The 19,860-nt window shown below is 39.1% G+C and overlaps 1 protein-coding gene across 9 annotated transcripts in view; it reads right to left on the bottom strand.

The window, feature by feature from the left end:
* NNT (nicotinamide nucleotide transhydrogenase) overlaps nt 1-19,860 on the bottom strand; it is a 93,613-nt gene that overhangs the window by 67,656 nt on the left and 6,097 nt on the right. For all 9 annotated transcript variants that reach the window (XM_069556407.1, XM_069556409.1, XM_069556403.1 and 6 more), the window contains 4 exons: nt 13,723-13,952; nt 10,685-10,902; nt 6,651-6,738; nt 1,431-1,519 (listed from right to left, as the gene is read on the bottom strand). In XM_069556407.1, the coding sequence (XP_069412508.1) occupies nt 1,431-1,519; nt 6,651-6,738; nt 10,685-10,902; nt 13,723-13,952 (625 nt within the window). The remainder of the gene's footprint in view (nt 1-1,430; nt 1,520-6,650; nt 6,739-10,684; nt 10,903-13,722; nt 13,953-19,860) is intronic.

The raw sequence follows: 19,860 nt of genomic DNA on the forward strand, positions 1-19,860 counted from the left end.
TGGACGTGAGCTTCTCTCCATTTCTGCCAGCTTGAACAAAGACGCTCATACCTCAGCCAAAGCTGACAACGGCAGAGAGGAGAGACAGAAACACCCTGGTCCTGGATGGCCCTGATAGGTGATAAGCTGCTGCCTCTAGTGTGAAAACGGAGTCCTTCCCCCAGATTTTCACTTCGGAGATAAAATACATTATCTTTTGAATTACTTTTGGCCAAGCAGCATGCAGGATCTTAATTCCCCAATAGGGATCAAACCCAAGCCCCCTGCAGTGGAAGTGTGGAGTCTTAACCACTGGACCACAGGGAAGTCCCAATAATCCATTTTCTTACACTTTAAGAAAGTGACAGAGCTTCCCAGGTGGCTCAGTGGTAAAGAATCCACCTGCCAAGCAGGAAATGAGGGTTCAGTCCCTGGTTCAAGAAGATCCCCTGGAGGAAGCAAGGGCAACCCACTCCAGTACTCTTACCTGGAAAATTCCATGGACAGAAGGAGCCTGGCAGGCTACAGTCCATAGGATTGCAATAGAGTCAAACATGACTAAGTGACTAAACAACAACAAAAAAATGTGTTCTGAAATGAACATTTTTTTTTCATTTTTTTTTATTGGAGTATAATTGCTTTACAATGTTGTGTCAGTTTCTGCTCTACACTGAAGTGAACCAGCTATACATATACATGTATTCCTTCCTGTTGGACCTCCCTCCCTACTCCCGCCACATCCCACCCCTCTAGGTCATCACAGAGCTCCAAGCCGAGCTCTCTGTGCTATATAGCAGCCTGAAATGAAGAACAATTTTAATCAAACTTCTTTTAAAGAAATCCTAGGAAAATGGTGATGTGTCTGCTTTAAAGAAATATGCACTGGACATAATCAAGTACTTTCATCTGGGGGCTCCAATGCTGCCCAATCAACTTCACCTGCTTCCGTCCTTCAATGCAGAGCATGCCTCTCAACACCCTGCCCTTCACTCCCCCTATTGCTCTCGAAGATGTTGCCCATACTACTCCCCTTCTTCAAACTCACAACACCTTTTTTCAAACCCTACCTAGTGCCTAAACACATTTCAAGCAGAAATAAAACACAGTGGAGAAACACGTTAGAAAGTCAGGAGAGAGATTAGCAAACCCTGCTAATCTGGTCCCATTGCTAATCTATGTGAAAATACAAGTCTGAGTGTGAGTTGTTTTTTTAGTTATTTTGTTTTTAAATAATCTCTGCTGTACTGGGTCTGGGTCCTTAAATTTTTTCCCCACTAAGTAAAACATTTTCACTTTGAGTAAACTGTGAAAAAGCGGAAATATTTTTAAATGGAAAGAAGTCATACAACAGTTTCAATGTACTACTTCAGTTTATAAATTCTAAGGAAAACATAATATTCACCTGAAGCAAAATGTTTTTACCTTAAAGCAATCACTAGTATAGCACTCACCTTGTATCAAATCCCCTAACAATGGCACCCATGGACTTGGCTGCACCTGCAGAAGCCAGCCCAGCAACACCACCACCAACTATCAGAATCTAGGAGAGAAAATAGAACCCACATGTTTTAAATAAAGTTCATGATCAACTGATTATCTAAAATCATCAGCCAGTAAGTCTCAGGGCCAGGTATCACACTTAGCATCCACTATTACACCCAGTGGTGCTGGTAATGATATTCAGGCCTCAAAAAAATGTACTGAGTGGATAGACTATCCTTTAACTGGACCACCAATGTTTTTAAAAAGTTTAAAATAGGGTTTCCCTGGTGGTCTAGTGGTTAAGAATCCACCTGCCAATGCAGGAGACATGGGTTTGATCCCTAGTCCAGGAAGATTCCATGTGCCAAGGAACAACCAAGCCCTTGAGCCACAACCACTGAAGCCCACGAGCCCTATAGCCCGTGCTCCGCAACAAGAGAAGCCACTGCAATGAGAAGCCCACACACCGCAAAGAGAAACAGCTCCAGCTCACAACTAAGAAAGCCCATGCAGAGTAACGAAGACTCAATACAGCCAAAATTAAATAAATCTTAAAAAACACCAATACAGTATCCTAACATGTATATATGGAATTTAGAAAGATGGTAATGATAACCCTGTATGCGAGACAGCAAAAGAGACACAGATGTTTAGAACAGACTTTTGGACTCTGTGGGAGAGGGAGAGGTGGGATGATTTGGGAGAATGGCATTAAAACATGTATACTATCATGTAAGAAACAAATTGCCAGTCTATGTTCGATACAGGATACAGGATGCTTGGGGCTGGTGCACGGGGATGATCCAGAGAGATGATATGGGGTGGGAGGTGGGAGTGGGGTTCAGGATTGGGAACTCATGTACACCTGTGGCTGATTCATGTCAATGTATGGCAAAACCAATACAGTATTGTAAAGCAAAGTAAAGTAAAAATAAAAATTTTTAAAAATAATAAGAAATTAAATAAATCTTAAAAAAGAAAAAGTAAAGTTTAAAACAACTTCACTAAAATAGTGTGATACCCAGCATCTCACTGTAAAAGCTATATACAGCATCAGCAGTGTTGGGAATATTAAAGACTGACAGGTTCTTCCCCACAATATCAAAGCTACTTCTAATAGAATCCTCAGTGTAATATTTCTTTATGCTCATAAAATATCAAAATAAGTTTCAGAGATGGGTACAACTTTGTGAAGTATCTAATCCTATTTTGAGCTCAAATGCTTCTACAATGAAAAGAGGGAACCAGGTGCCTAACTTTGATCCATTGTGAATGATCTGTACCTGAAATCCAAACCAATGTAACTAATCCCTCTAACCAAGGCAGGACTAGAGCCAAGTAAATCAAAGAATTCCTCAGAAAGAGTCTCCTCATTCTAAGAAACAAGCTAAGAACAATGTTGTCTCTAGACTAGAATGGGCCTTCCAGAGAAAAGTCCCTATTATACTTCTCAGTCAATTGAAAGCAACTCCTTGTTCCTGCTAAAAAAAAAAAAGAGAGAGCAAGAGAGAGAGATACCCACAGATACAGAGAAGTTTATAAATTCCCACCCACCCATCATGCCCACTTCTCGCGCCTCTTCGAGAAGACTAGGCTAGTGGAACTGTGCTCCACTGACCTCTGGGCAGTGTTTTAGAGATCTCATTTATCAATCTTCATGGGAATGCTTTGTTTAAGGAGCAGAGGGGATTTACAGGAAGGGAGACAAAGAGGGACCAGAGGGAATAAGATGCTACTGGGCCCCAAGGCACCATCCCACTCCACACACCAAAGCCCAATCACTGGGAAGGAGAAACAAAGAAGGAAGGAGGAAGGAAGGGAGAGAGAGAGAAAGAAAGAAAAAAGAAAAAAAAAGAGGACTAGGCCAAGTTATCCTGAATCAAGAAATAACAAACGATCCCATAATTTAAAAGGCAGAATCTGTTCTCCAGAGAGGGAACAGGGGCTGGAAATGGAGTAAATACCTACTTATGAAGCCTCATAAAAATCCCCAAAATACAGGGTTCTGGGAGCTTCCTGGAGTAGGGCCCAAAGAGGGCACTGAGGCCCCACACCTGCCCTGCTCACCTCTCCCAACAGGATTTTCATCTCATCCTTTATCATAATAAACTGGTTAACAGGAAGTAAACTGTTTTCCTGAGTTCTGTGAGCAGCTCTAGAAATTAATCAAACCCAAGGAGAGGGGTTGGGAACCTCTGGTTTACAGCCCATCTGTCAGAAGTAGGTAGCAACTTAGACTTGTGACTGGCATCTGAGAGGTGAGGGCAGTCCTATGGGCCTGAGCCCTTAACCTGTGAGATGTGACGCTACCTCCAAGAAGACTGTGAGAATTCAGTGAAACCAGAGGGTGCCCAGTTGGTGCCAGAGGATTGCCTAGGGTGGGGAAAATCCCCACAAATTTGGTAACAGGAAGTATCAGAAACATGAGGAAGAGTGGAGTTTTTCCAAAACAGTCCTAAATTAGACTTTCCCTCAACTGCAAGACAATCTGAATTCTGAAACAAGACCAAGAAGAGAGGACCCACATCATCCAGCCCTGACCTACCTTTCCAGCATCATCTCAGATCACACTGCACCTCACTCATCATACCCCAAACCCAGAGGCCTCCTTCAGTCTCCTCGAGCACACTGCTCTCTTGGCCCAGAAGCCTGAACCTCTCTTTCTTTCTTCCCATCCTTGAGGTTCCAACTTAAATGCTATAGGCACTTTCCCCATCACCCTAACTACAGTAACCTGCTCCCATTACCCACCCACCATACCATCCTGTTCATTTCCTCTCTATATAAAAAAATCTCCTATATTTGTTTGATGGTTTATTTACTTCCTCTCTGTGGGCCCTACTAGAATGTAAGTTACATATGGGAGGGATTTTGTTTGTCTTGTTCATGCCATATTCCCAGTTCCTGCAACAGTGCCTGGCATGTCATAGCCATCAACCGATTGATTTTAGCTCATTCTAGACAAGTAAGAACACTCCATGTTTAAAGGAAACTCAAAATATTCATTCTACCCTGAAAAGGCCATCTATTATCTAATTCTTTGATATCAGGAAAGTGTTTGTGACATGTAACTAAAATCTCTTATGCTGCAGTTTAAATTCTCAGTAAAGACAGTCACTTTTCCACCTTTTAAAAGCTGACTGATTCTCCTTCCTTTACTCCTCATCTTCTGTTTCACTTTTTAATCTTTTATAATCACAGCTTTCCTCTCAACTTTCATATAATTCTAGAAAGGTTCTAACCAAAACTGAGTAGTGGGTTGTGCATCAAAGCATTCAGCCGGTTTAAGAACAGCAGCCAACTTCTGACCACCATGAGGGCTAAACCTTTACTTATGATCCTAAGAAAGAAGTCCGGATGTAATCACTTTACTTAGACCTCTGTGTTGTCTCTCTGTACCTTCTTGTTAAGTCTTCTGGCCTCCACTTGGACCACTTGCCATCATCTTCACCTGCTTCACCTGGTCTGTTTTGGGGTATTTTTTTTGGCGAGGGGGGTTGATTTTTGTGGCCACACCACAAGGCATGAGGGATCTTAGTTCCTGACCAATCATCAAACCCTGCAGTGGAAGCGTGACACTTTAACCACAGGACCTCCAGGGAAGTCCCACCTGGTCTGTTTTTAAAGTAATATACTATATACTATATACTATATGATACATTTACTACATAGTTATTACTAGATTTCTAGTATATATCCTAGTAGATATATACATATATCTACTAGATATATACACTACATACTAAACATGTGTGCATGCTAAGTCACTTCAGTCATGTCTGACTCTGTGTGACCCTATGGACCGCAGCCTGCCAGGGTCCTCTGTCCATGGGATTCTTCAGGCAAGAATACTAGAGTGGGTTGCCATGCCCTCCTCCAGAGGATCTTCTCAACCCAGGGATTGAACTGGCATCTCTTAAGTCAACCTCCATAGGCAGGTGGGTTCTTTACCACTTGCACCACCTGGGAAGCTATATACTAGGTATACTATGCAATATATTAGATATATATATCTACTAGTATATATACTAGAAATCTAGTATATAACTATATAGTGTATATATATATATATTATATAGTATATAATCCAGTACATAATTTATATAATATACTAGATAGATTTATAGAGAGACTATATACACACTAGCATATATACTGCTGCTGCTGCTGCTAAGTCGCTTCAGTCGTGTCCGACTCTGTGTGACCCCATAGACCGCAGCCCACCAGGCTCCGCCATCCCTGGGATTCTCCAGGCAAGAACACTGGAATGGGTTGCCATTTCCTTCTCCAATGCATGAAAGTGAAAAGTGAAAGTGAAGTCGCTCAGTCGTGTCTGACTCTTAGAGACCCCATGGACTGCAGCCTCCCAGGCTCCTTCCCCCATGGGATTTTCCAGGCAAGAGTACTGGAGTGGGTTGCTATTGCCTTCTCCGAGCATATATACTAGAGTTCTCAAAGCTGCTATTGTCTTTTCATTTTTTTCACATTTCTTTTGTGTGAGAGCTTTGGATTGATATTACAAAGTACTTAAGAGCAGGAGGCACCAAGTAGACCTATATCCCACAGAGTGTACTCTGCAGATAGATGACAATGTTTAAGGTCCTGTTTCCTATACTTTGCCAAAGTGCTTATACTGTCATTTAGGATATGTGGCCTTGAAAGTCACAGCATAATTGATTCTTTCACTTAGCCACCCTGACCTCTTATCTCCTGCTCCTCTCTGCTCTAAATATAGATTAAAGAAACCGCAGCTTCTCCCCCTGCCAAATACCCTGACTACACTACCTGTAGTGTAGTCCTGTCCTCTTGACCCAAAATTTGGCAAAAAGTGAGGAAACCAAGTCTTTCCCAAGCCAACATGTCACAATCACTGGGAAGTTGAGAGTTTGCTAAATGGTAGCACAAAGTTTTAAAAAAACTAGTAATAAGTCACCCAAATCCCGTTAAGAACTCAAGTTAGAAAGTAAAAAACAGAAAGGGGAAAAAAAAAACCTTAGAACTTCCAGAAATGTCAAAAATTCTCTTTTTCCCAAGTAATCTTAAGCAACTTTCAGGCGCCACCATATATTACACATGACACAAAAGTCATCCCTGTGACATTAACAGAGAACAAAAATTTTTAAATAACTGTATATATCCCTGCCTTTAATTAATTCATAGTATGAAGAAACATTAAAAGTTTAACTTACCTTAGCTGGAGGAACTTTTCCAGCAGCTGTGATCTGACCAGTAAAAAACCGTCCAAAATGATTTGCTGCTAGTACAACCGCCTTGTAACTTAGGAAAATAGACAAATAAGTGGATAAATAATTCTATAAAATTAAAGAACTTAAGCTTATGTGTCAAAATTATTAGAGAATAACAACTAAAATTTATATAGTAAGTACTATCTGTCAAAAACAGCTCTAGGTACTGCATATATACTTACTCCTTTAATCTTCACAACAACCCTATGGATAAATGTAACTATAATCTTCATTTTACAGGTGAGGAAATTGAGGCATGGAGAGACAAAGAGACTTGACCGAGGTCCCTCAGCTATTAAATGGCAGAGCCAGATGTCTGACCCTAGCATCCTGCCTGCAGAGACACACTCTTACCCATGATGCTCTCTGACTTCATGATGAGCACTACAGAAAATTAGCTCAGATAAAACGAGAAGTAAAGGGAAGACAAGAAAATGCTAACAACAGTTTGCTTTGGCAGCTAGGACTCTAGGTACTTTAAACTTTGTTTTACTTTATCATCCAAATTTTCTTTGATGATTGTGTAGTATTTATATAATATGGGGAAAACATCTTTAAAAAATGAGGTTGGCTATCTGTTCATACATAACAAAATTCCAACCTCATAACCAAAAACACTTCCCCTGATCTCCAATGGTTGGAAGTGTCCTATTTTGAGACAGCACGATCTCAATTCAAATCTGAGTTCTATCACTAACTAGTTTTGTGACCCCGGGCAAATTTCTTTAATTCTCTAATCCTTGGTTTCCTCATCTCTAAACTGGGGACAATAAGGGTCTCTTAAGAGTTGTTGTAAGGATTGAATAAGATAATTCAGTAAATCCCTTACCATAAAACCTATCACAATAAGTGCTTGGCAAGTATGTTTTTAGCTAAAGAAACACTCTATACATCAAAAACTAGCAATTTATACCAAGTTTTCTTTCATAGGGTATTTTACACTAGATTACCTATTACATTAATTTCATTTTCACATTATTTTATACTTAAAAGGTACTTTTGCACACTCAGTAACAAACACTCTATCTTAACATTATAATACAAAAATCATAATCATAATGCAAGTATCCACCTACTAGCTGACAAAAAAACCTTTACCTGGTCATATTTTTGTAAAAAAATTATATAATGATTAATGCAAAAGCATATAATAGTTCCTACTATTACTTATAGCAAGAAAAAATATTTTAATGATTATATTACTTGTTAGTTCTGAATCCAAGTGATAAAAAGTTTCAGAGAGCAAAGATGATAAAGACTCAAAGGCCACTGGAAGAAATTAATTTTGATTAAAAGATTCAGTTGCTGTATTGGAAAAAAAAATGAGATAGATTACACAGGAAATGTATAAGAAAACGTTGGTAGTGGGGAAAAAGTGATAAAAGTGGGCCTTTTTTGGAGGAGAGCAAAAAGGCTCAGATGAACACAGTGAACTAGAAGGAGCATGTCGTCACAGCAACACGCCTATGTGTGTGAGTTAGATAATGATTTATCACATATTATATGGGTAAATATACTAGATGATTCATCTCTAACTACGCCTTTTGCATATATCAGCTCAGGACATAAGACAGTGATTCTTTAAAACTGTGTCCCTGGATCTCCAAAAGCTCACACTTCAGCCAACTCTTAGAGCATCGTGGATGGGAAGGAAAACAGAGACAGTGTTTCTGGACACCCTTCTATCCCTTAATTCAACTGAAGTGAAGTGTTAGTCGCTCAGTCATGTCCGACTCTTTGCGACCCCATAGACTATAGCCCTCCAGGCTCCTCTGTCCATGGGATTCACCAGCCAAGAATACTGGAGTGGGTTGCCATTTCCTTCTCCAGGGGAATCTTCCTGACCCAGGGATCAACCCCAGGTCTCCTGCATTGCAGGCAGATTCTTTTACTGTCTGAGCCACCAAGAAAGCATTAATTCAACTAAGGCCACTTGAATTACTGGATTTGTTTACATTCCCTCCTGTTTCATTTGCTCAAAAGATTCTGCAGATGAAAACCACTGACTAGGATAACCTTTCTCACATGTGCAAAGGAACACCATCCTTAAAACTTCACATTGTTCATTTCCTACATAAAGGTTTCCCTGAAGGCTCATATGGGAAAGAATCTGACTGCAATGCAGGAAACTGGGGTTCAATCCCTGGGTCAGGAAGATACCCTGGAGAAGGGAATATCTGCCCACTCCAGTATTCTTGCCCAGAAAATTCCATGGACAGAGGAAACTGGCCAACTACAGGCCATTCAGACACTACTGAGTGACACTTTCTTTCCTACATAAAATCTTAAGTCCCACACTGCATAACCTAACTGTTTCAGAAACTAAATAAATGTGACAAAAGTTTACTTTGTCTCTCTGCATTAATTCACATCACAAAAAAATCTTCAAACCATTTGTCATATTACATAAGGTAACAAAATGTGTTCAATTTGTCATTTTTGTTTAGCACTTCTCTTTTACATCAAAAATGAACAGCTGGAATCCAGAGTAGAATCTGTGGCACATGTGATATGCTACATCTAAAATATGAAACCTAAGAAAACTTTCGGCTCCTGGGTCAGCTGTAAAAGTCTTTATTCAGGTTATCTTTCTTTCTGCACCGTTTTATTTAAAATTTTTTTTCATTTGTTGGTGCCTCACTCATATTAGCAAGTTGTCACTATTAATAGTTTTCTGCTTAAAATCTAATTCAATTTGTTCCTTAGATAAGCTGATTTCATAAACATCATCTGATTTCCAGATTTTTCGCACTCTCCAGGCAGAGTCAGCAATATATTGCACTTACATAGTTATGCCTGTCCCTGCTCTGTGGCAGGCATAGGCACACATGACTGTTAGTCAGAGACACACTCCTCTGAGCTGAATGGGTCCTAGAATTCTTCTCAACGCAGCAGTCCAGGCACTAGATGGGGAATGCATTCAGGCTGGCAGGCAAATGAAGTTTATTGCCATCTTGGCCATAGTTAGCCTTCAGTTATCATGGGTTTTGACCTAAGATGAAACTTCCTCAAGTGCAGACATTTTCCCTATTAATTAAATAATTTATAAATTTCCCTAGGCAAAATCTAATTAAAGTGATCAATCTATCAATATGTATATATTAGATGGGACCATATGAAACTGCTAATGTTCTACCATTTTTGACCCTAAACAACAGTAATTTATGTCAACTAAACTTAGTCTGGTAATAATTTCACAATATATACATATATCAAATCATTGTATAAATTTTAAGGTGGAAACAATGTTCTATGTCAATTATACTGCAATAAAACTGTAATTTTAACTAATACATACATAGATACACAAACACATACACACATATGAAATACAGTATATCATCATTAAAGTACAAATAAGTTACAAAGGAAAAAAATTGGAACATTATGTATTCAGAAATCAGAAGTACTTTTTAAGCATAGATTCAGAAGCCTCATAATTAGTAAACTAAAATAAGACTTTTTACATTGCACCCTTTCTCATTCTATATAAATAATAGTTTTAAAAACAGTACTAGACTTATGTGACTTTTAAACCCTTTGTTCTAAATTGTTATCACTACCCCTGCTATTGACTTTAGTAAAATATGAGTTTACTACATTAAAGCTCTTGGGTAATTATAAATTGCTAAGACTATGGTTTACTTACCATGCAGTTTTTCATGAAAACAGATGTTAAGAAAAATAACCACACATTTCAAAAAGAAAGTCATTTCCTTTGGTAGAAAGAAATACTACTCCCTTCTGCCCATGAAGATTAAAAAGAAATATACAATAGCATGCAAAGTGAATGGCCATTTCCTACTGATGATGACTGTGAAACAAGACAAATCTTAAAAATAACTGAAGTACACTCTTGGAAGGCTGCAATCTCCTAGCCACTACAAGCAAAATCATTCTAAGAGAGAAGAGCTATAGTGAGCATGTTTCTGTAGCACCACTGTGCTTTTGTTCAACTGGAAGACAAATCAACCTACCCAGCAATGTTGGCCATGGAGCTTAGCGCATCGTATCCCTGAGCAATTGTGACTCTTGGAACCTGGTCCATTGCCAGAACTGTCGTATTCCTTTTGGACAATTTATTTAGCAAGTCTGGATTTTGGGCTGGGTAAATAAAACTGATCAGTGTACCCGATGTCTTTAAAAGATCAGCTTCATGAATACCTAATGTTGGGTTAAGCATAGGGGCTCGCACCTGGAAAAAAAAAGTCAAGTCACTGATTAAAAATGTAAATAACTTTATCTTATTTTTAAGTAAACATGACAACTAAAATAATATGCCATTATTGAAATAACACTCCAGAAATAATCTCTCACAAAAAAATTTCTTACTCAATTCCTAAACAAAATAAAGCACATAGAAATTTATGCCACTGATTATCTGACTGAACTTATGACCTAGTCTTGAGTAACAAGCACACATACCTAGAAATAGTGTCAGGACAGGTTTGACAATGACAGGTAGAGGAATTTAAAAAAACAACAACCTGTTTTTTGGGGGAAACAGGTTCTACAACAAGTCTGTTGTCCCAAAATCTACTACTCCGGTAAAATTAAGAAACATTAGAATAAACAGACAGTAAGCTTTTGTTGAATGTTCAAAGATTTAATTCTTGTTAATTTGTAAGCATAAACATGTGGAGTGGTTAGAATTTAAGAACATCATAAAATCTCCATGTCATGTGTATAGATTTATGTCACCTTAAAGTTCCAGAAAAATCTACAGATGAACACAACTCAAACCAGTAGCCTTGCTGAGTTGGGTTTAAGCAAAAAGCTACAATGTACTCTGTTATGTTGAATCAAGTCAATGAACACACACTGTCCAGCCTGAAAGTTTCAACTGTCTACTTCTTCAAGCTAAATTTTTAAAACTTCCATTTAAAAAGGTGTTTTAAAATGTGTTTTACATCCTTGTTCAAAGTCAACCTTCAAATAAAGTGTATCATTTCATTAGCTCCCAATCTGCAGCAGCAGTGCTCTTAGGCTAGAAAGCACAGAACAATAACAGCTCTGGGACTTCTGTTTTAAAAGGAAACAGAAACACAAACATTTGGTCAATACTGTCATTTAACAGCATTTCATCTCAATTTACCTATGAAACACCTTTATCTGTCACTCCCATTTCAGTTGTTGCTGCGGTGACACGTGTGATTTTAGGCTCTGGACTTATAATTAAGACTCTCTGACAAGGTCTATTTTTTTCCTCAGTGGGAATCTATAATATAGATTTAATAAACATTAGAGGACAACTGAATTCTCCTGGCCCCTATCAAATGCTTAGCTGAAACTGTTGACATCTGAGTGAGTGAAGCCAACAGAATGTCTCCCTGAAGATGCTTTTTGGGGTCATGAATTCCTCAGAATATTAACAGGCTTGACTCAAAAGAGAGACCTAAGGTCAAGTAGTTTATCACTACAAATATAAAATTATTTAAGTTTTCATATTATAGGATTCCTCAGTGTCTTTAACATGGCTCATACACCTTGTGAATCTACAAGAAACACGTAGCATATCTAAAGCTTATGTGCACCCTAGTAACCCCTTTCCGTGGGGTATCTCAAAAGGTTTTCAATCCCTAAAACATACATTAAAATGGATTATACTTACTTTATAATTTTCCCCTAGGCCTTTATTATACTGTATCTCAAGTATCAGTATACCTAAATGTTTAAACACTTAAATTACTATTTATTTCCATATCATAAATTTGTTATTAATTTTCTATAGAAAAAGTTTTGTGTCTCCTGCAAAAAATACTAGGTAAGATCCTATCAAGTTATTCAGTTGACTATATGTGAAAAAGCCTATGTATTGACTCCCCTTTAGAAATTAACGTAGGAAAAAAGCTGGTCATCCTAGAAACGTGAGACTATTTTAACCTGATAAACATGCTTATTTAATCCATACCTCACTACTTGCCTTGGTTGTGTGTTAAGACATTTCAGTCGTGTCTGACTCTTTGCAACCATATAGACTATAGCCCAGCAGGCTCCTCTGTCCCCAGGATTCTCCAGGCAAGAATATTGGAATGGGTTGCCATGCCCTCCTCCAAGGGATCTTCCTGATGTAGGGACTGAACCTGCATCACTGAGCCACCGGGGAAGCCCCACCTGCCTTGGTTACAGAAGACTTAAGATTTAAGTTACTATTCAGCTCACCTATGTTATACTCTTGATACAGTTTCCCTTTCTCTACACAATTTTTTACTTCAGATTTTATTTGTAAAGTTCTTTAGCTTACAGCTCTCTATTACACATGACCTTAAGACCTTTTATTAAAGTAGGTAAGTCTATTCTAAGCCCAATATTACTTTTTCCAGAATAGTCCTGCCCTCTAGAAATAATACTTACATCAGTTGAATCACTGACCTAAGATCCTTCAAAATATCAGAATATCATTGTGTATTCAGTCCAAGGAGTTCTTTGCCTCTTTACCATTCTAGTAGGAGTTAAATACTCACCCAGTGGTACTATGGACATATAGGAACCATATGGTCCCTAGCGAATAAGAAGGGAATTCCACACAGCAAATGTAAGAAAGAAGATCATTTCTTTCCTCATGCTTAAATACAGTAATATAGTTCACACTGCCTTATAAAAGTTCTGAGTTCCCTGGTGGCTCAGACAGTAAAGAATCTACCTGCAATGTGGGAGACCCAGGTTTGATCCCTGGGTTGGGAAGATCCTCTGGAGGAGGGCATGACAACCCACTCTAGTATTCTTGCCTACAGAATTCCAGGGACAGAGGGGCCTGATAGGCTACAGTCCATGGGTCACAAAGAGTCGGACATGACTGAATGACCAACACTCTCACTTTCATAAAAGTTCTACTGAAACATGAAGAATAGTCACAACATGCAATCGTTTCCTTGAGGAAAAAAGCATCATCTGAAAGTATGAAAACTATAACAAAAGAGAAGGTACTTTAATCTTTGTACAAGAAGTAATCTTTCTACAAGAAGATTTAGAAAAGTCAGCAAGCCATAAATGGAAGGGGGAAAGGAATAATTACTTTGACCACCAAATCAGAAGCCAGCACTTCCTTCGCCCCTTGGATCTGGGCACCTGCTGCTCTGTAGTGATCATCTGAGAACTTGGAAGCTTCACCTGCGCCAGATTCCACAACAACATTAAACCCTTGCTTGACCAAGGCCTGAACGCCCGCAGGAGACAATGCCACTCGCTTCTCATTTTGGAAAATCTCTTTGGGGACCCCAACAGTTAGTTGCTTATATGGAATTCCTACAACAAAGACAAAAAAAAATTGGTAAGAAACAACACCAAAATTCAATGTTTTAATAATGCAGTTCAGAAATGGAAATGGGAAATTTGTTCAAAATACACTACATGTACAGGCTGCTATTCAAAGTGATGTTCCTGATTTGTAATCATAATTTCACTTTTTTTGATAGATGATGGGGAATTCTTATACCTACTCTCCTGAAAATCCTAAATATTTAACCAAATGGCTTTCTTCAAGGCATATGACTAGCTTAGCTTATTTTTAGGGAAAAAATGGGTTGAAAGGCCACTCAACACACTAACTCCACTCATCAAACTAACCCACTGTGGTTTATGGTCCCCTGATCCTTATCTTTAAGGAAGACAGAAGCAATTGTTGCTCAGTCGCTCAGCCGTGTCTTGACTCTTTGTGACCCCATGGACTGCAGCACACCATGCATCCCTATCCTTCAACATCTCCCAGAGTTTGCTCAAACTCATATCCATTGAGTCAGTGATGCCATCCAACCATCTCATCCTCTGCCGTCCCCTTCTCCTCCTGCCTTCAATCTTTCTCAGAATCAGGGTCTTTTCCAATGAGTCGGCTCTTTGCATCAGGTGGCCAAAGTACTGGAGTTTCAGCTTCAGTATCAGTCCTTCCAATGAATATTCAGGGTTGATTTCCTCCAGGATTGACTGGTTTGATCTCCCTACTATCCAAGAGTCTTTCAAGAGTCTTCTCCAGCAACACAGTTTGAAGGCAACAATTCTTTGGCGCTCAGCCTTTTTTATTGTCCAGCTCTCACATCCGTATATGACTACCGGAAAAACCACAGCTTTGACTATATGGATCTTTGTAAGCAAAGTAATGCCTTTGCTTTTTAATACACTATCTAGGTTTGTCATTGCTTTTCTTCCAAAGAGCAAGTGTCTTTTAATTTCATGGTTGCAGTCACCATCCACAATGATTTTGGAGCCCAAGAAAATAAAGTCTGTCACTGTTTCCATTGTTTCCCCATCTATTTGCCATGAAGTGATGAGACTGGATGCCACAATCTTCATTTTCTGAATGTTGAGTTTTAAGCCAGCTTTTCACTTTCCTCTCTCATTTTCATTAAGAGGCCCTTTAATTCCTCTTCACTTTCTGCCATAAGGGTGGTGTCATCTGCCTATCTGAGGTTATTAATATTTCTCCCCAAAATCTTGATTCCATTTTGTGCATCATCTATTCTTGGTTACAACTGATTAGACCAGGGGGTCAGCAGCTGGGTTAAAGATAACAGTCCACAGGCCAGACAGAAGGAAAACCAGTAGTGCATGAGACAACTTATAAAGGAACTCTGCCCTGTGGATACTCCATGTCGGCCAATGACTATTCAACCCAATCAGGGTCTCTCAGAGAGGACTGGGACATGAGACCCACCAAAAAGGACCAGGAGAGTAGAAGGATGCAGCAACTATTTGTAAACAGAGCCACAAGGTAATCGAAGGGAGGTGGTCAGCAGCCACAGCAGCAGAAACGTTGGTAGTGGGCATGCAGATGGAAAAGAAGAGTGACCGCAATGAAATCCAGGATAACACCCCACTTCTCCAAGAAGGAGAAGAACAGTTCCCTGTGCTCCATACTTCCCCAAAATCCATACAATAAAAATAAAACCTCATCACAAAATATAACCTGCTGTGATTCTGTTCCCTGCAACACAGAAGAACTGGTACAACACAGTTAAACTATTTATCCCTGAAGAAGAAAATGGCAACTCACTCAAGTATTCTTGCCTGCAAAATCTCACAGTCAGAGAAAACCGGCATGCTGCAGTCCATGTAGTTGCAAAGAGTCGGATACAACTTAGCAACTGAACAGCAACAGATTATTTATATACAGTTCAGACCAGCCTTAGCTAAAATACACTAGTTTTTTTTTTCTGTTGTTTTACACAATATATGGGCATAAACATTATTTTTAATGAAGAGCATCTGCTTCTATATGTCTTATTAAAGTTTAGAAAACTTATTCTACCAATCTAAACTTTCAGTACAGTTCAGTCACTCAGTCGCTCCCGACTCTTTGTGACCCCATGAATCGCAGCACGCCAGGCCTCCCTGTCCATCACCAACTCCCGGAGTTCACTCAAACTCAAGTCCATCGAGTCGGTGATGCCATCAAGCCATCTCATCCTCTGTCATCCCCTTCTCCTCCTGCCCCTAATCCCTCCCAGCATCAGAGTCTTTTCCAATGAGTCAACTCTTCACATGAGGTGGCCAAAGTACTGGAGTTTCAGCTTTAGCATCATTCCTTCCAAAGAACACCCAGGACTGATCTCCTTTAGGATGGACCGGTTGGATCTTCTTGCAGTCCAAGGGAATCTCAAGAGTCTTCTCCAACACCACAGTTCAAAAGCATCAATTCTTCGGCGCTCAGCTTTCTTCACAGTCCAACTCTCAACATCCATACATGACCACTGGAAAAACCATAGCCTTGACTAGATGGACCTTTGTTGGCAAAGTAATGCCTCTGCTTTTCAATATACTATCTGGATTGGTCATAACTTTCCTTCCAAGGAGTAAGCATTTTTTTAATTTCATGGCTGCAATCACCATCTGCAGTGATTTTGGAGCCCTAAAAAATAAAGTCCGACACTGTTTCCACTGTTTCCCCATTCGTTTCCCATGAAGTGATGGGACCAGATGCCATGATCTTCGTTTTCTGAAAATTGAGCTTTAAGCCAACTTTTTCACTCTCCTCTTTTATAATAAAAAGGTAAATCAAAATATCTCTACAGAGTAACTTATTAAGTGAAACTTTACAGAGACTAAATCAACCTAAAAATAGCTGCATTTGGACATGCAGTCTTAGATCTCATACTATTTAAGCAGTAGTAATTGATAGTAAGCCAAAGGCAAACACATGCTGAATCTTCTTCTCTACTTAAAAGAGAGGAAAATAACTGAAAGATAGCAAACATGTGGATTAAGGTGAAAAATTAATTATATAAACTTATCTAGAGTTCACTTATTGGAAAACCTCAAATTCTCTAGGTCCTACATATCATATGCCAAGGAAGTTACCAAAGACAGATGAAGTCACATCAAAAGGATTTAGGAACCAACCTGGAAGGGCTTCCACTGGCCACATATGAGACAATTTGAGCATCAAAAAGAAAAATAATTAATTGCAAATGTCATAAAATACATATAAAGATGTAAAAATCCAAGAATTCATAATAAATATTTCAAAATTCAAAAATATTCAAAAAATAAATATTTGCTAAAAGCTTCTCAACTTTGGAGAAAGTAATGTGTGGTAAGATGAATAAGAGTCTCCCAAATATATCCATGTCTTAATCCTCAGAATCAGTGAATACGTTCCAGTGCATGGCAAAGGAGAATTATGGTAACAGATGGAATTAAGGTTGTTAATCAGCTGACCTTGAAATAGGGAGAATATTCTAAATTATGTGGGTGGGCTCAATATATCACATGGATCCTTAAATGTGAAAGAAGGGAGCAGAAGAATCAGAGTCAAAGAAAAATTTGGAGATGCTATCCTGCTGGCTTTGAAGACAGAGAAACAGGCCATGAGCCAAGGAACACAGACAGTCTCCAGAAACTGGAAAAGGCAAGGAGACAGAGCCTCTGGAAGGAATGCGTCCTGCTGACACCAGTGAGAACCATCTCAGGCTTTGGCCTCCAGAAGTAAAAGATAATAAAATAAATGTGTCATATGAAGCCACTTTGCAATCACCTAATACAGCAGAAAATGAATACATAAGAGAACCAACTGATGAGCAAAACTAGTAAATACTGAACAATGATCAAACATCTACCCACCTTTTCCATACAACCTCAGAGTAACTAAATACAGTTGGCCCTCTTTATCCACGGACTTCCCAGGTGGTGCTAGTGGTAAAGAACCCACCTACCAATGCAGAAGGGTCAGACACAACTGAAGTGACTTAGCATGCACACACTCTATATCCACAGAGGAGCCTGGCGGGCTACAGTCCATAGGGTCACACAGAGTCAGACATGACTGAAGTGACTTAACACACACAGGCATCATGAGTAATCTAAGAAAGAAAGTGAAGTCGCTCGGTCGTGTCTAACTCTTTGTGACCTCATGGACTGTAGCCTACCTCACTCCTCCATCCATGGGATTTTCCAGGCAAGAGTACTGGAGTGGGTTGCCATTTCCTTCCCCAGAGGATCTTCCCAGCCCAGGGATGGAACCTGGGTCTCCCGCATTGTAGGCAGACGCTTTACCATCTGAGCCACCAGGGAAGTCAACCTAAAGATGATTGAACCTAAAGATAAGTAACCGAAAGGTGATTTAAAGTATACAGGAGGATCTGTGTAGGTTCTACGCAAATACTACACCATTTTATATGAGGAACTTAAGCATCCAAAGATTCTGGTGTTCACGGGAGGTCTGGAACCAATCCCCCATGGATACCAAAGGATGACTGTCACAGAAGGAAAAAAATTTTAATAGAAAAATTCTACCTAATAAATGAAGATAAAATGATAGGATATTAAAGCTACTGATAAAATCACACATTTAGTTAACAATCAATTAAACGGCTGCTAGCGCCTCTGAGTGAAAAATCAGTGGGAACTTCATAATAGATCACACTGACAACATCTAAACTCACTGATCAATCTTCCTGATGGAATACAACAGACCGTGCACAACATCACCTATGACGCACACTAGCTGGAAAAGGCAAACCTGAGTCTGATCAAGCCTTGAGATCCAGCTAAATATTACAGAAAATACAAGAAACCTAGTTAAATAACACCAAGGGAATTATGTGGGAAATTCTACAGGACAACTAAATTCTTCAACAAGTAAAAAGAAAAGAGAGAAGAGGAACATACAGACTGAAAGAGACCTAAGAGACAAGCAAGTAAATATAACACATGGACTCTGTTTGGATCATAATTTGAACAAGGCATCTGTTAAAAAAAAAAAAGAGAAAATATTAAAACTGACTGAAGTTACTTTTCAAACTTTTCAATGTGTTAATGAAATTGTGGCTATATTAAGGAATAAACAGAATCCTCATCTTTTAGAGATTAAAAAAATAATTATCTAGGAAATAGTCAAGAACAGAAATTAAGCAAACAAAAAAAAAGCCTTACTCATAATTGATAACAGAGATCTTGAAGTACAGGCTTTCACTTACAAGGACAATTCCCATGTACTCAGTGTAGTTACTGACTTTTGCTTTATACACATTCTTATCACACTGGATAATCTGGCCTTCCAGAACACTTAATCTGCAGATAAGGCTGAGGGCTCTCAGAGGCAGGTACCCTGCCAATAGTGACTAGTCACATGAGAATAAAAGAGGCTAAGAAATCTACTAAAGGCAGACATAAGAACTGAAAACACTTGGCAATTTAGGCATGCTGAATGCACATAACAGTTCTATAAACAAAAAGAGAATATTCTATATGGCAAAGACTTCTGATTCTTCCCAAATATCCATGCTGTTCCTCCCCTAAAAATAACAGAATACTATTTTTATTTAAGTATGTTGCCATCTAGAATAAAAAGTTAAATGTTCAAGTCTCCCTTAGAGCAACATATTGCCACCTGAGTTCTGGCCAATGAGGTATAGATAGAGCGCTAGAAGGGTCTTTGGGCAAGATGCTTAAAGGGATCTGACACAGCTTAGAAGGTTCCCCTTTTAGCCTCTCCTCCTTCTGGCTTGTACCACAGAACAGAAGCATGTGGGAGTCCTAGCAGAGAAAGCCTATAGGCCATTGGAAGACTTCAGCTATTACTCTGTGTGAGCGAGGAAGCTGGTAGCAAATTCCGAACAGAAGAGTAACATGAACTTTCATTTTTAAAAGATTATTCTCATTGTCTTGTACAGAACAGACTGTTGGCAGGGACAGAGGTAAAGAGCGCAGAGACCACTTAGAA

This window comes from Ovis canadensis, chromosome 16 (assembly GCF_042477335.2).
Source record: "Ovis canadensis isolate MfBH-ARS-UI-01 breed Bighorn chromosome 16, ARS-UI_OviCan_v2, whole genome shotgun sequence".
Lineage (NCBI taxonomy): Eukaryota > Metazoa > Chordata > Mammalia > Artiodactyla > Bovidae > Ovis > Ovis canadensis.